The 15,205-nt window shown below is 50.5% G+C and overlaps 2 protein-coding genes across 11 annotated transcripts in view; both read left to right on the top strand.

Annotated features, from left to right (window-relative positions):
• The first annotated feature begins 39 nt into the window (after positions 1 to 39).
• On the top strand, positions 40 to 10,763 carry PLPP6 (phospholipid phosphatase 6). Of its 2 annotated transcripts, none has more exons than XM_044439373.1 (3): positions 40 to 56; positions 1,192 to 1,618; positions 4,944 to 10,763. In XM_044439373.1, exons 2-3 carry the CDS (start codon positions 1,204 to 1,206, stop codon positions 5,309 to 5,311), a joined length of 783 nt encoding a protein of 260 aa, XP_044295308.1. In that variant the 5' UTR covers positions 40 to 56; positions 1,192 to 1,203; the 3' UTR covers positions 5,312 to 10,763. The 2 variants fall into 2 exon arrangements, with proteins under 2 accessions (XP_044295308.1, XP_044295309.1); XM_044439374.1 differs by lacking the exon at positions 40 to 56 and adding an exon at positions 241 to 325.
• The window catches only part of LOC123027980 (flavin-containing monooxygenase 5-like), a 29,912-nt gene continuing 16,045 nt past the window's right edge, over positions 1,339 to 15,205 (top strand). For 2 of the 9 annotated variants that reach the window (XM_044439370.1, XM_044439365.1), the window contains exon 1: positions 5,335 to 5,404. Coding sequence is in view for 1 of the 9 variants with exons in the window: in XM_044439362.1 (XP_044295297.1) it covers positions 7,164 to 7,190 (27 nt within the window). In the remaining 8 variants the exon portion in view is untranslated. Of the gene's footprint in view, positions 1,399 to 1,548; positions 1,619 to 5,334; positions 5,405 to 7,119; positions 7,191 to 15,205 lie in introns of those variants that run through there. The other 7 variants (XM_044439364.1, XM_044439363.1, XM_044439367.1 and 4 more) reach the window with 6 other exon arrangements.

Genomic DNA, 15,205 nt, shown 5'->3' with positions numbered 1-15,205 from the left:
CCGCGCGCACTTCCGGCGGCGGAAGCGGAAGCGCGGCCGGCGGCGGCGGCGGGCAGGTAACTGGCCGGGCCGGGGACTCGTCTCGGTCTCGGTCTCGGTCTCGGTCTCGCACGCGTCCCTCTCGGCGGCGCAGCCCCGGCCGCCCCGAGGCGCTGCCTGCGGCGCCCGCCCCGAGGCGGCTGGAGCCGCGGGAGCGCCGTGCGGTGCCGCCCCGCCGCCGCCTTCCCGCCGCGGTCCCGCGTTCGCGCGCAGCAGGCCGGCTGGCTCGGCGTTTCCCCCGAGAAGGCCCGGCGGCGGCGGATCCGTGACCCGCGACCCGCGACAGGTACCGCGCGGTGCGCCTCGTGCCAGTAGCGCCCCGCTGGTGCTCGGGCGCGGCGCTGCCGGGGGCGCCGTTTCAGGGGCGGGGGGGGGCGCTGCGGGCGCTGCGCTGTCCTGCGGTGGCGGCTGCGGCTGCGGCTGGGCCTGCTGGCCTGGCAGTGCCCGCGCGTGAAATGTATCCTGCATTAAAAGGGCAACTTCAGATAGAATCCAGGGCTGAAAATTGTAGGAGAAGACCAAGCACAGGATTATATATATTTGCCCTTCAAAATAAAAATTTTAGACACCAGCAAAATGTGCAAAAAGAAAACTAAATTCTTGTGTGTATGCAAATTATTCATGTATAGCTTTAATATCTTGGGTTATTTTGCCCCGTGGTCCTTCCTTTTAGGCAAGGGAAGGTCCAGAGCTAAACCCTTTAGCTTCTCCCATCTCTCCCTGACCTTCACAAGGCTCTGGGATTTCACCAGGCACTGTCCACACACTTTCAAAATTATTTCTGTTGCTGTAAGAACTTGAAATTTGCTTTTCCAAAAAAAAAAAAAAATGTTGAAACACTTAGCATGCTGAATTGTGAATCCCCAGATCAAGTTGCACACCTGGAGCAGCAGCAAAAATATGACCCAGATCCCATCATTCATGTTTAAATAGTTCTTGAAGTAAAGGAGGAGGCAATTCTGCAAAAGCTGCGACTTAGCTGATTTGGGGTACAATCCTACGCTTTTACTTACCTAGGACTAAGTCCCAGTGAACTCGGTGAAAGTAGGATTGTTTTGAAAAGAATGGCTGAGGTTTATAGCCTTTTAGTTGCAGAGAATGATCAAACTGCCCCATCTACATTGTTTCAAAGCCTTTTCCCTCTTCCAACAGATCTGAACCATCATGCCTACTCCCAGGAACAGTCCGAAGAGTAGCCATGACAGACGAGCGCATGGTGGCAGACTAGAGTTCCTGTCTCTAAGTCAGAGGGGCCCAATACCCCCAGAAAGTCCTTCTCGTCGCACGGACCCCGCAGCAGGCCCCGTCCCTCCACAGGCTCTGCCCGAAGAGGACTGCATGAAACTGAATCCGTCTTTCGTGGGTATCGCCCTGCGTTCCTTGTTGGCTGTTGATCTGTGGGCCTCTAAGCAGCTGGGTGTATGTGCCGGAGAGGATTCCTCCTGGGGCAGTGCCCGTCCCCTCATGAAGGTTATAGAGGTCTCGGGACATGGCATTCCTTGGCTAGCGGGCACCTTGTACGGGCTCTGTAGAAGTGGTAGCTCAGCAGGCCGCGAGGTTCTGCTCAACCTGCTTTTCGGTAAGAGCGCCTTCCCTTCCCCAGGACGGCACCCCGCTCTCCCCTTTTAAAAAATGCATAGCGCCATTTGATTCGGTGGCAGTAGGCCCATTCTCAGGATGTAATGAAGAAGTGATTACAGGTCACTTCCTGAGTGTGCTATCTGTGAGAAGCATCTCCCACTGCAGTGGCCTCTGCTCCCATGCCTAAAGATATTCTTACCTTTTAGAAATACACATCTATAAAAAGCCATTGAAAGTGTAGCAAATGCGTTTGATGTTGGTTTACTATTAGTAATATTCATTGTGCCATATTTAATATGGAGCTATGCTTTTTCCAGTTGTGGAAAAGCACTGCAAGTTTTGACTTTGCTTCAGATATGCTTTCACTGAAATTTAGAATGAGTATATGCCTAGAGAGACATTCTAAATGCAGGTGAAGCCCTTATCGCACTGTTGCTGTTAGTGCTGTCAAGGCATCTCTGACTTACGGCAACCTTCTGAACGAACATCCCCCAAAACGGCCTGCCCTTCACAGACCTGCTCAGCTCTTGTAAGTCCAAGACGGTGGCTCCCTTTATGGGTTCATGCATCTCGCATTTGGTCTTCCTTTCCTCCTCCTGCCTTTGACTTCCCCAACATAACTGTCTTTTCCAGTGAGTCCTGCCTTCCCTTGGTGTGTCCAAAGTGTGACCGCCTCAGGCCTGCCATTTTCGCTTCTAGGGAAAGCTGCAGCTTGAGCTGATGCCGGACCAACCTGCTTGTCTTTCTGTCCATCCAAGACATTTGCAAAGCTCTCCTCCAGCACCATGTTTCAAATGCATCACTTTTCTTCCTGTCTGCTTTCTTCACTGCCCAGCTTTCAGACCCATGCAATAGTGTAGATGATCTTGGCCTTGCCATGGAACATCCTTAGACATGATGATCTTTTCTAATTCCTGCTTTTCTAAGTCTTCATCTTCTAGGAATTTCCTTCCAGTTCATTTAAATTGGTGACTGAGCCAACGTATCCAAATTCTTTCGCAATTTCAATTTCTTCATAGTTGACAGCAGCACTACAGAAGCCTTTTGTAGTTACGCAGTCCTAATTAAGCACTTTCTTCTTTCACCTTCATCAGCAATTGCTCCACATCATTACTGCTTTCTGCCTGTAAGATAATATCATCTGGGTATCTTAAATTATTCAAGTATCTTCAAGTACCAATTTTCATGCCTTCTTTTAATCCTTACCCAGCTTTCCTTAGGATTTGTTCTGTGTACTGACGGAACAGGTTAGGGAGGTAAAATACACCCTTGTTGACACCTTGGCCTATATGAAACTATTTTGTTTCTTCATATTCTGTCCTCGCAGTAGTTCCTATTTGCTGTCTCTGTGCTTCCCACATACGGCCTTTGTGCCTGCACAGAGCCTGTCAGCGATGGGCTGAATGAAGCCATGGTCACTCGAAGAGCAACCTGCCTTTTCTTGTCCGTGGTGCGGCTTGCACAGCAGGACAATCGAGTCCTGCGGCCCATCGATTTCTGACAGGATCCCTGGTGATCCAGCTTCTGGTGATCCATGTGGTCAAAGGTTTTGTTGTTGTCTGCAGAGCACAGACTGATCTGCTGAAATTCTCTGTTGTGTTCCAGCAGCCCTTGTGCCTTGGTGATACAACCTCGGCCACCTTGTGCCTTTCAGAATCCAGTGAGAAAGTCAGGCATTTCCCAGATAGGGTAACGGTCTTCGTTGTCGCACAGTCACTAGCTTGCTCTGGTGGGAAGTTAGAGCAATGACCCTGTGGCGCCGCACTCTTGTGTATCCTTTCTTGGGAACGGGACTGTTTCCAGTCTAGGCGATTGCATTGTTTTCCATAGTTGTTGGCATATTCTTGTCAGGATTTGAACTGATTCAGTCTCTGCAGCTTGGAATGGTTCTTTGGTATCTTATCTGCTCTGGGTGCTTTGTTCCTTCCGAGCGCCTTCAGAGCAGCTTTTGCTTCACTTTTCTAATATTTCAAAGAAGTTGGTCATCCTTTTATCTCTTCTGTATAGTTCTTCTGTATATTCTTTCCACATTTTCGTTATTTTCTCCTGGTTAGATAGTACGTCTCCAATTTGTCTTTTAGCATTCCTGATCTAGGCTTTGATTTCCCTTTGATTTCTCGGCTCTCTTGCTTGTCCTCTTTTGCTGCTCTCTTCTTTTTCTTGGAAGTGCCACGCATAGAACCAGAGAAGAGCGGAGTTGGGAGGGGCCAAGGAGGCCGCCGTGTCCGCCCCGCTGCTGCTGCAGGACCGTTTGCACCACCCCACTTGGACGACTAAGTGACATCCCGCCCCACTTCAGTCTTCTCTTCTCAAGGCTGAACATGTCCAAGGCCCCCAGTCCTTCATGCTAACTGCTGCGGTTTTTTGCTGTCCCGTGGCTCGCTTTGCAGGTTGCAGTGTGCCTTGATCTCGTGTTCAGGTTGCCGTTGCAGGTGTGCTGCAGCATCCGACTCTCCCTTCCCTCGGCGTGTGGTGCCACTGGACTTCCTTTCGGCTGTGACCTCGTGTCCTTAGTGACAGCACTCTTCGTACTTGTCCTTTGCCTTTTCCCAGCTGCTCTTTGAGCGCCTCCCCTCCCGGGAGTCTTTTCTTTTGGCGTCATTTCTTGCTTTATTTTGGAGTGCTTCAAGGTGAGCAGATGCAGATTGGTTTGCCATACCCTTCTCCTGTCAGTACTAACCAGAGTTAGTCTGAGCAGCGCTGCCTTTGTCTGTGAAGGACCCTCAGCCAGGGCTGCCCTCCAGGAGTGTCTCCTCCCCACCGCCGTCAGAGGCGTCCATTCCCTTCCTCTGCTGTGACCGTTGCTCCCGAGGAGGGCCGATGCCCTCTGCTTGGTGTCTCTGCTTTGACTGCTCCGCCTTCAGTGCTGCTACTGGGAGACCAGCCTAGCCAGAGAGCCTGGCAGCCTCGCTCTCAGCTTCTCTGGCACACTCAAACGGCGGACCACATCCAGGGCAAAGGTGGGGTTGCTGCGCTGAGGAGCAACCATTTCTGATGGGTTCATTTTACTGCTGGGAGGTGGGACTGGAAGGAAGGAGAAGGAAAAGGTGATGTTGCTTTCTGGTTTTGCTGCTGCTTGGATTTTTTAAAACTTGATACTCATGGATGTTCCATACAACAAACCCCACCCCAGAACAATGAAAACCGATTTATTCTTAGGGCACGTAAAGTATCCTGTGGGGCTTTAAGGGGAAACCAGAGTGCTGTGCACCGAGAGGCGGGCGTCAGCTGGCAGAAGTTGAGGCTGCCCTTGTGCTAAGAGTAGTTGTTCATGCCGTTGCTCTTGCGCTGCCTTAACGTTCCTTCTTCGCCTTACTTCACAGCTCTGGTGCTCGATCTAGCCTTGGTGGCAGCAGTGAAAGGGCTGGTAAAAAGAAGGCGCCCCGCACACAACAAGATGGACATGTTTGTCACTCTCTCCGTGGACAAGTACTCCTTTCCGTCAGGCCACGCCACCAGAGCTGCCATGGTGTGCAGGTTCATGCTGCATCATCTCGTGCTGGCTGTCCCGCTGCGCGTCCTGGTGGTGCTTTGGGCCTTTGCGGTGGGAATCTCCCGGGTCCTGCTGGGCCGACACAACGTGTCAGACGTGGTCTTTGGGCTGATAATGGGGTACATGCAGTACAGCCTGGTGGAGCACTTCTGGCTGTCCCCTCTCACTGCGCCCACTCTCTTCACGTGGTGGAGTTGATGCTCCTTACTGGAACAGGTCTCTTTGTCTCGCTACGAACAGTAGAACGTCGTGCTTCCTCTGATCAGTGAGTTGGATGGACAAGACTAAATTGTAAGCCACGCAGGGGTGAGATAAGATCAATCAAATAAATAAATAAGGAAGAGTAGGAACATTCATCTTAAGGGGCTATGTGAGCTGCTTTGGCTAATTTTGGAAGAGTTGTCCTGCTCTAGCAGGCGGTTGGAGCTGGTGGTCCTGTAGCCCTTTCAGACTCTTCTCTTCCATGATTTCATGAGTTCACTGGTGCCATCTCACTTTCTGAATATCTAACAAGATGTTTTAAGGGGCTGAAGCAGGAGCGATCCCGTAAAATGCTCAAAGAATCTCACAGGAAAATTGTTTTTACTCTAAGGACAGGATCACGTGAGATGACATGCCATGGTGGCTTCTTGCACAGGATGGGCTGTCGTATCGTCTGAACCCTGCCATGATATTTTATCTTGGTGCGTTTGGTTTTTAGAAACCACAGTAAAGAAGCGAGGCCTGATCTGCGGTTTCCATGGGCTTCATGTTGTCTCAAGTCACCCACGCCCAGCATCATGGCATGCAGTTGGCAGAGTCCCCGGAGAAAGCAGCTGCAGCCATTCACATGGGATCTGATTTCTGATGCGACCGCTGTCAACAGTGGGAGGGCTGAGTGAAGAGCGGGGAAGCCATGCTAGCCTGGAAACCCCTGGATTGTCTGTCAGGCACATCCTGGCCAAAGAGAGCGCGCTGTGGAAGCCACACAGGGTCGCTTGTGGTGATGTGTGAACTGAGCCTAACTCTAATGTGACTCCGGGGCCAACGAGCCAGTCATTGCATCTTATTTGCATAGGATTTTTGATTAGCAGCAATTATGTGAACTGGTAAAAAATGTGCCTATATTAGATACATCATATTGGTAGTATTGTGCATAAATTATCTATCTCTCTGTATATATGACTTTTACACCATAATTTTCTGATAGGTATTGTATCAACCTGGTTTTGTAAGGTATGCATTCCAACCAGCACTCTTGGCTTGTTTTTGAATTTGTAATGGGATGCCTTGTGACACGCTGACCATTCTGATTTCGGTGCAAAGTCACCGACTCCCATTTCTGAAGTTCTCTCTCCTGCAGAGCTCTTCAGCTTTATTGCACAGATTGGACAGACCTTGCCATTGGTCTTGCCTGCATTGTTCAGGGGCTTGTCATGTGCTGCCCTCTAGCCAGAGCCTGAAGGATGAGGGAAAAAACAGGTCTTCCATTTTTAAAACAAAAGTCTTAGCGGCTATTGAGGAAGAACATGGATTACATAGCAACCAACGCATACCTGGACTGGAGGGGTAGCTGGACTTTTTTCTTTCACAATTATTCTTGTTTCTTTTCTCCCAGACCTCCCCACCTCTTGCTCTAAATAATCTCTTGAATATTTACAGCTGCCTAATTCCCAGTTTTTCCAATTTGACATTTCTTTTTAAAGTGTTGCAACAGATTCTTTATTTTTACATGCACTGTAATATACATGGCACTGTTTTCACTTGAAACTTCTGTTATGAATGTCCACTGATATCCAGAAGAGTCGCTCCTTTGAGTACGCTGCATCAGTGGAGCAGGATCGTGTCCCAAGACACGGGTGTTGGTCCCATGGGAGACTGAAGTGGCCTTGTGATATTCCAATAGCATGGCAGAAACAGGAATGGGGAAAGTGCTCGCTCAAGTTGTGATTGCAAGCACCATTCTGCCTGAAGAATCAAGCTGATGGACGGACGGAAGGAAGGATCCTTTCTGGGAGAAGCGTGAAGAACCTGCTGCTTCCCACTTCACGCTTTCCAAAAGCGTAATCAGATGTGGGTGCTTCAAGGCAGCTCTGAAGTATGTCTCCTTTCTTGACTCCCAAATGCGAACGAAAGGATAATGGCGAAAATCATCTGTGCTGCAGTGCTGTTCTCTTGCGATGGGGAACCGTACTCGCCGTCCTGAGTGCAGCCCTGTGAATACACTGTGCTGTGCAGAAGGCTGAAACGATCCGATTTTCTCGTCTGACTTGCACCCTTCCCACTGTCCGGCCGCCCGTGTGCGGCAGAGCCAAGCCCTGTGAGGTGCTGCTGGCGGCAGGGCAACCTGCGAGTGAAAGGGTAGCCCAGCTGATGTCGGAAACTCGTTCTTCCTTTGCAGTGCAGTCCTAGGCCAGTCTGTTCTGAGAACGTACCTTTCACCATGTATTGTATTCGCCATGCATGCACTTAACTTTTAAAGCACAGAACTTGAAAGAATTTATAAATTTGAGAAGCTGTGGAAAAGCTATTCTGGACCTCTAGTCCAGAATTCTGGAATATTTTTTTCAGCCTTTTTTGTTTCAAAAAGCTGCTGGGATCACTCTGTAGCCTGTGTTCCCCATCCCTCATATGTTGGCTAGATACTGCCTGATGTCTATAGTTAATTGAGCCAGGCACTGTTGCTAGGCTGTCTGGACCTGGTGAGTGGATCTTTCAAACCGCCCTGGAACCCTAGAACAACCCGTGGCTTACAGGGTGCGTTGGAAGTCGCCCCACTGCCTCATCTTGGCAGGTCTGGGCAACATGGCAGTCTGGGCCTATTGTGAAGATGAAGTGGCAGGGCAAAGGAGCCTCCACGGGTTATTTTCCTTCCCGCAACCTCCAAACCCAGCAAGCACGTGTCAGTCACTCTGAAGCACCATGCATTAATCGCTGTGCGAGAGGCTTCCGGTTTATCAGATCTACTGCATCATTTACTTGAACTGCAAGACTGTAAACTGGTATGGTGCAAACGGCACGTGCTTAGCATTTAAGTGATGCCGAATCCAGGCATTTGTGTTTAGCACCAGCACTGAATGCAGGACGCTTGTCCACATGAAAGTTACCCGTGGCTTCGCTAAGCTTTTAGTGTTTCAGCAGAACCTCCTGAGAGGATGAGGGGGAAGGCTCATTTGTTGTTGCTCTTGTTAAACAAGCGGGATTTCAGAATCCTTGGGTGTCAGCTACTTATCCTGCCTCTTTCGCGCTGTGGGTCTCGCACTGGATTCGGTCAACAGGGCAACAGATAACTGGCCGTCGTGGCGCACTAACGGCGTGTCGGGTGACTCCAGCCCGCTCCCCCGCGGGTGGCTCGTTTGTGGGGGCGGACTGCCCTGCCAGCCCGGCAGCTGCGCCCGGGCCGCTGTGCCCGCGGTGGTTTGCCGCCGCAGCGCCTGGGCCGGGGCGGACCACTGAGCGACTTGCCGGGCCTCTTGCGGAGCACGCGTGGGCCGCCGCCACTGATGGCCATTCGCCCCAGTGGTCCTTTGGAGCACCTGCACTGGCTCGCCGCCCCCCCCCAAGCCCCCGCTGCAGACCCCGCGGCCGATGTCCCCTTACCCTCTTTTTGGAGATGGGCTCCTGTCGGGAGGGACTGCCCACGCGCGGCTCGAGGGCCCGCTGGCTCCCCTGCCGCTGAGCGGCAGCCCATCGTTAGGGCTTTTCTGCGCGCCTGTGCTTTCCTTCTTCGTCGGATTTTCTGAGTTGCACAATTGAGCGGTTCTGGTTGTCCCGAAGGCCCGGCCTCGCTTTAACGGCGCGCCAGGTGCGTGCTCTCCCGACCTGCAGTTCATGCTGTACAACACCCACGCAGTTGCGCAGGCATTCCACTCTCAGTGCTGGAACGTTTGCAACTTTCACCCTTAAAAGGCGCAGGCGGGCTTTTGCCTTTTATCATTGGGTTCGTCTGTTAACTTGCATTTCACTTCAGTCTCCCATTTGAAGCGGACTTTTCTGCCCAGCTAGTTTTGGCATTTTCCCGTGTGGATCCTCTGCATGGGTGGCATCACGTCCCCAGGAGGGAGCGGCTCAGAGTCCCACATCCCTTGCAGTCCGGCTCAGTTTTACATTCCACATTAACCTCGGGGGACCCCACGTTTATAGACTGGCGAAAAGCATTTGTCTGGCGGACTTGAGTGGATAGACTGATTTTTGGTTTGGATGAGCTTGTAGCTCCTGGTGGATATGATTTCCCAGCTAGAATTTGTTAGAACAGGGTGCAGCCCTGCAGGTTTTGCAACTTGAGAGCCTCCTTTGTTACTGGCAGGCCCTGGGTGAGTCTGAACATTTGGTGCTGCTACACCATGTAGACTTATAAATATCCATTATCAGGGAACAAAGACAATGCTCTGAGTCTTCAGAATAGAATCCTGAATTGGCGTTCTTTGTTTTGTCCAACTGATCGAGTTCTTTGTTGGCATCTATTTGGAAGTGGTGAAGTGTCTGAAGTTACATTTAATTCAACAAAAATGATGTTTCAAGTATATTGTATACAGTGCAGCCAGAATCCTTCCTCGCTCATGTGTTTTGTCAATGGCTGCTTTCTTCTGGGAGGAGGCGATTTGGGTAAAGTTTGTCTTGGAAATGCCTTCACTGTTTGCAGGGTGCATGTTCTCCTTCAGCACCTTCCTGTCTCTTGGAATTTAACAAGGGGGCAACGTAGCGTGGGAAGGATGCGTGGCCCTCCCACAGCGACACAGCCGGGGACGCCGAGGACACGCTTGGCCGTGAATGGGCGACTTTTAGGGACAGGCAAATATTTGCTCGGCCTCTGTTGAAATTTATGCATCGTTGCCTTTAAGAATAGTCCTATGTCTCGCTATATATACAACATATAGGGGTATGTTGTACACATACAACATATGTGTGTATTCATGGCAATAGACTCAGTTAAGTTTCATGTAAGAACATTTCCGTATTTTCTTTTTCCTCATTTTTCTTCTTTTGATTTTAAAATGCACAGTAAGAAACATAATTTTAAAAACAGGGTGGGCTGATGAATAGCTTATGCTGGGTTTCCCTTCTCAATCTTTGTTGTTCCACAAGTAGGTTTGCTGCACCCCTGGGTGATTACTGCGTCCGCTTCATCGAGGGCGGGGGGTCTTACGGGCATGCCTTCAGTCAGAGCGCAGCCCTCGCCTCACAAAGCCCAGCTAGCCTGTCCTGCAAATAGCGTTTCAGTGAGAGGCACGCCACCTCTGCTCTAGTAGAAGTTCAGCTTGCAGGCCGGGCGAGGCTGGTGCTGAGGCTCACCGCGGCGTCCCTTCAGCTGTGGCTCGCGCGGGCACGCGATCCGAATGCAGGACGCGGCCCGTGCTGCAGATGCGCGGCTTGGTTGCGGGGTGGGACTGGGAAACTGACTGGCAAGCACGACTGGCAGCTGGAAGGAGTCTGCTGAGGCAGCGATCCTCTGGTTGCTTTGATCTGGTGTGAGAATTCTCTTGTTTCGGGGAGCATGTGCTTGCCAAGCAAGATGTACCGTCGCTTGAAAATGCAGCAGCCTGATTGCGTTGGGCTTCACTGTGGTTTTCGACAGCGCAGCTGTATATATTCTCTTCCCTAGCACAATTTTCTGGTCCTGCATCGGTGTCGTGGAACATCATTACTCGAATATTAAAGGGTTGAGCATTTATCCCAGTGTTTGTCTGCTTGTTTTAATATACGCCTTGTTCGTAGGAAGAGGGAAGCTCCCACAAGCCACCAGGTGCAACAGGTGGAGCTGCTCTGTCGTTCCAGGCGTGCCTTGTCCCTGCCACTTCACTGCCTCTTCCTCTCGCCATGCAAGCGGAGCGGGGATAAAGCCACGTCTACACACAAGGCCAAGCTGAGGCGGGTTCTCTGGCCCCCTGCTCTGCTCGTGCCTGCAGAGATCAGAACTGCGGGAAGCCCGAGAGGGAGCTGCTGTCCGTGTGTTGGCTGAAGGAGAGCCCCACAGGAGCTTGCGAGGGATGTGTGGCTGCGGAGGAGCCTGGCCTCGCCACCATGTTGACTCAGGATGTCTGGCTGTCCTCGTCGGCCAGGGCAAGGACATTTCAGTTCACGCTTGCTGGCCTCTAACCTAACGTAATCATTGGGTGTGACCCCTGTGGAATGTGCAGCTCCTCTCGGATCCCCTAGTCCTTGACCTCATCTGGCTGCCCATTCTGAATTGGCCAATCCGGAGCCATGAGCAGGAAGGCAGTCCAGGTAAACGCGGGTAATCGAGTTAGCGGCTGCCAGCCAGGCAGGCTGAGCGCTCCTGCTGCCCGGTGCCTGCACACGGACGTCCTGCTGCATCCAGGAGCGCCCGCACGGGGCAGGCATGCTGCTGCTCTCCAGGCACTTTGCCCACGGCTCACACGATCCCAGCAAGCATGGCCGCCGGCCGGGGATTGTGGGCGCAAATTCCCTTGTGCACCGAAGCCATTTTCAAGCTTGTGGGATCGACTTTGTTTAGTAAGGAACCCTCAGATGTGCCAGCCAGAACTAGCTGCAAAAGACACACGCTTCAGATTAATAGATTGAGCCTGGAAATTTGTTTTGAGCTCAAGGACTGAAGTGAGACCACAGTCCGTCCTTACAAAAATCCACTCCTATTTCCCTTAAGCCGGCTTGATTTCAGCAGCACCTTGAAGGGTAGGAAAGTCACAGTGCTGCTGTGGACTCAGAAACCCTTGCGAATCAGTGGTGCACCGCCTGGCGGAGCAGCCTCAGTTCTGCACCCAGTTCAGTCCCCAGGGCATAAAACATCTAGTTCATCTTTCTCCAGTTCGAAGACCCCCATTTGTGGGCTCCGTTGTGGCAAAGCTTTGCAGTTTTATAGTGATGTATTCTACAAAGACTGAGATACGAGCATCCCTATTTATAAAGAAGGGAAGAGAGGTGCCCTGGTACTCCTATCCGTTAGGCAGCTGGAGTTGCCTTCAGAATTGTCTGCACGTTGACTTGTGACAGGCAAAAAAGGAGTTGTGTGCCTGGTGTTATTTCTGAAGCGTGGGCAACCCTCAGGCACCAGTGAAACGCAGCTTGAAGCAGCCTTGCCACCTTGGCGCTCTCGGGAGTTTCAGGTCAACTTCCATCTGCCCCACCAGCGTGGCCGGTCCCCAGGGATGCGCATCCGAAACAGCTGGAGAGCACCCATCTGGGGAAGGCTGCCCGAAGCCGTGGCTCTCATGATGGTATTTGGATGGGAGGCAACACGAGATGGTTGCTGAACCTATCGAGGAGCTGCAGCCAGCTTTGGAAAGGTGAAAATACTTGGAAAAGCAGGATCCTAAGAGCACTGGCAGATGTTACTGACTTTCATCTACTACAGAATGGTGGTTTTCACGATACAAGAACCATTTGTGACTTAAGAATATGCAGATTCCTTCTAAGAAGGCACATTTGCATGTGATATATAACAGTGTCTTAGAACACTCACCAGAGTCAGAATTGTCTAAGCACACAATATAAAAAGAGAAACATTTTATTTGCTAATTCTTGGAAATAATAGGGGACCATCAATCTAGTGGCAGATTTATGTCATGTTATCGATCTGTAATCTAAAACCCTCCCCTATAATACTGGTCCCTGTAATTTCCAATACTTCTATGTGCACTGAGCTGTTTACCTAGCAAAGCATCTAAAATAATACCCAGGTTTGCTAAAATGCAGCCTTTTTAGTTTCTACTGCTAGAGGAGCCTGCATGCTTCATCCAGCTCATTTTTTCTGCTTTGATGCAGATGGGGAATAATTTTGAATATCTGTCTGGTGACTATTAACTAGCCAATGTCTGAGCTAGTAAATGGGCAATTCAGACTCTGTGCAGAGGTTATTACTTACTTTGGAAATACTCAAGGAAGAAGTGAAAATTGATGAAAGATCCTTCAATAATTTTAAGATCTGCAGAAAAAACAATGCTACTGGCAGAAAGCAACAGCAGGGCTACAGCTGACCATTAAGAAAACAAAATTCACGAGTATGGAAGAATTACACCGCTTTAAGGTCAACAGTGAAGAAATTGTGAAAGTCTTGGCTTAATCATCAATTCAAATGGACAGGATTGCCAAGGAATTAGAAGCGGGAGACCTGGAAGGGCAGCCGTGAAGGAACTAGAAAAGAGAAAGTGTAAGGACATTCACCAGAGGCTGAGACCGAGGTATCCACAGTATTGTATTCCTGATCACTGTGTACCGGTGTGAAAAGGAAGCAAAAATGACCAAACTGAGGCTATTAGTGCTTATAAAGGAAGCCACAGCCTTGAAGAGCCGTACAAGGCTGTCATGAACGGGGCTCTTTGGAGGGCTTTCCGTTCTAGATAGGGTCCCCGTAAGTTGGGGTGACGGCGTGTAGCAGCAGCAGAGCCGTATCTCAGATGCTCCAGGTACACTTTGAGCAAGGTGACATGAGGGGAACTCAGGAAGCATACAGAGACGGTTATCTTTAAAATTAACCCTGTGGGGTAGCATAAATCCAGCTAAATGAATGGAACACCTCACTGCGTTTTACATGATATTCCTTTACTTCTCCTCCTCTCCTGATCTGTTCTGCAATCTTCATGCTTAGATCCTCCTCTCAAATGGATGGCAGTTTTATTATTATTTATTACATTTCTATACCACCCCATGGTCAAAGTTCTTTGGGCAGTTTACACAGTCCATTAAAAATAGACGATAAAAATGCAATAATATATATAATCAAAACAGATGATTAAAAGCAGGCAATAAACGAGGAAGAACAAAACAGTGACTGTGGAATACCTGGCGATCCACTTCAGGCCCCCAGGGGGCTGAATAAATCTTTTAAAGCCTCAGAGAAGAGGGTCGTCTTAATCTAGTACCAGAAAGATGACCGACTTGGTGCCAGCTGGGGTGCAGTGGAGAGGCCGTTCAGCAGATGGGGAGCCACACTGAGAAGGCCTTCCGCCTCGTGGTCCCCTTCCACACTTCCCTCGGAGCCGGCACTGCAAGGGCGGCCCCAAAGGCTGGGCCTCCGTGACATTCTCAGCACAAATCGGCTGTGTCCCACACTTTCAGCCCCGAGGGGGATGTGGCACCTCTTTGCATGTCAGTTCCAGTGTGGTTTATTTTTGCATGCAAAATTAACTTCATGGGAAAGGTAGGCTTAAAGGTTGGAGAGAAAATAGGTGGACTGGCTACACTTGGGACCCCTCGGTAGGTTTGGAGGAGAACGCCCCGCCATTTTCCGTTTTGGGATCTGCCGGCTGCAGCGGAACGACAACACCCGCCATTGCGGTAGGATCGCAGTTCAGCTGCACTGCAGTCCGTGTTTATATATGGCTCTTGCCGGGGACGGATATGATCTGTTGGGTCCGGTCATGTTTAATAGAGAGATGAATGGAAGCATCCTGTTTTGCCCAATACATGAAGGGTCTCATTGGTGTTCATTCTGGAAGAAGTGGCAGACCACAGATTACATTCAATTCCTCAGACTCGATCTTCTGGGCAGATTGGATGCCGCGGCGCCTGCTCACCTCGGGCCTCATCCAGTCACCCAGTCGCTCGAGGAGCTGCACGTTTCCCCTTTGTGTGCTGTGGTCGTGCCGAAGGGGAGGAGGCGGTGAGCCAGCACTTCTCCAGCGCTCGTGGTGGAGAGTTTGTCGGTATTTTCAACGTGCACGCCAACCGCGCATCGCGTGGAGTTTAGCGGGAGGTTGGTGCAAGCGGATTGCCGCTGCCCTTTGGCCAGGTGACAGCGCAGCACGGGGAGGATGCGTGGCCTCCGGCAGTGGCACAGCGGGAAGGCGAGGTTCACCTTTTATGCACAGGCAAATATTTGGTCTGTCTTCGTTGACGTTCATGCATAGCTACCCTTAAGAGATAAGCCTTGCTACCGGTACAGCATACAGGAGTATATCGTAAACCGCTTAGAGAGATTCAGCTGTGGGCAGTCTAGAGATAGGTAGGTAGGTAGGTAGGTAGGTAGGTAGATAGATAGATAATGTGCATATCTATGAAGCTAAAATTCCATGAAATTGCAACATTTCATACTATTTTATTTTTCCCCTGTTCTTTGTTCGTCTTCATTTTAGTTTGGGCTTTGATTTCAAAGGACACAGTAAAAGAAAAAAAATGCTCATCTAAGAAATTCCC

This window comes from Varanus komodoensis, unplaced genomic scaffold (genome assembly GCF_004798865.1).
Source record: "Varanus komodoensis strain SLA01 unplaced genomic scaffold, ASM479886v1 scaffold34_3, whole genome shotgun sequence".
Taxonomy (NCBI): domain Eukaryota; kingdom Metazoa; phylum Chordata; class Lepidosauria; order Squamata; family Varanidae; genus Varanus; species Varanus komodoensis.
The sequence above is the reverse complement of the archived record's forward strand: the minus strand, read 5'-3'. Positions and strand labels throughout refer to the sequence as shown.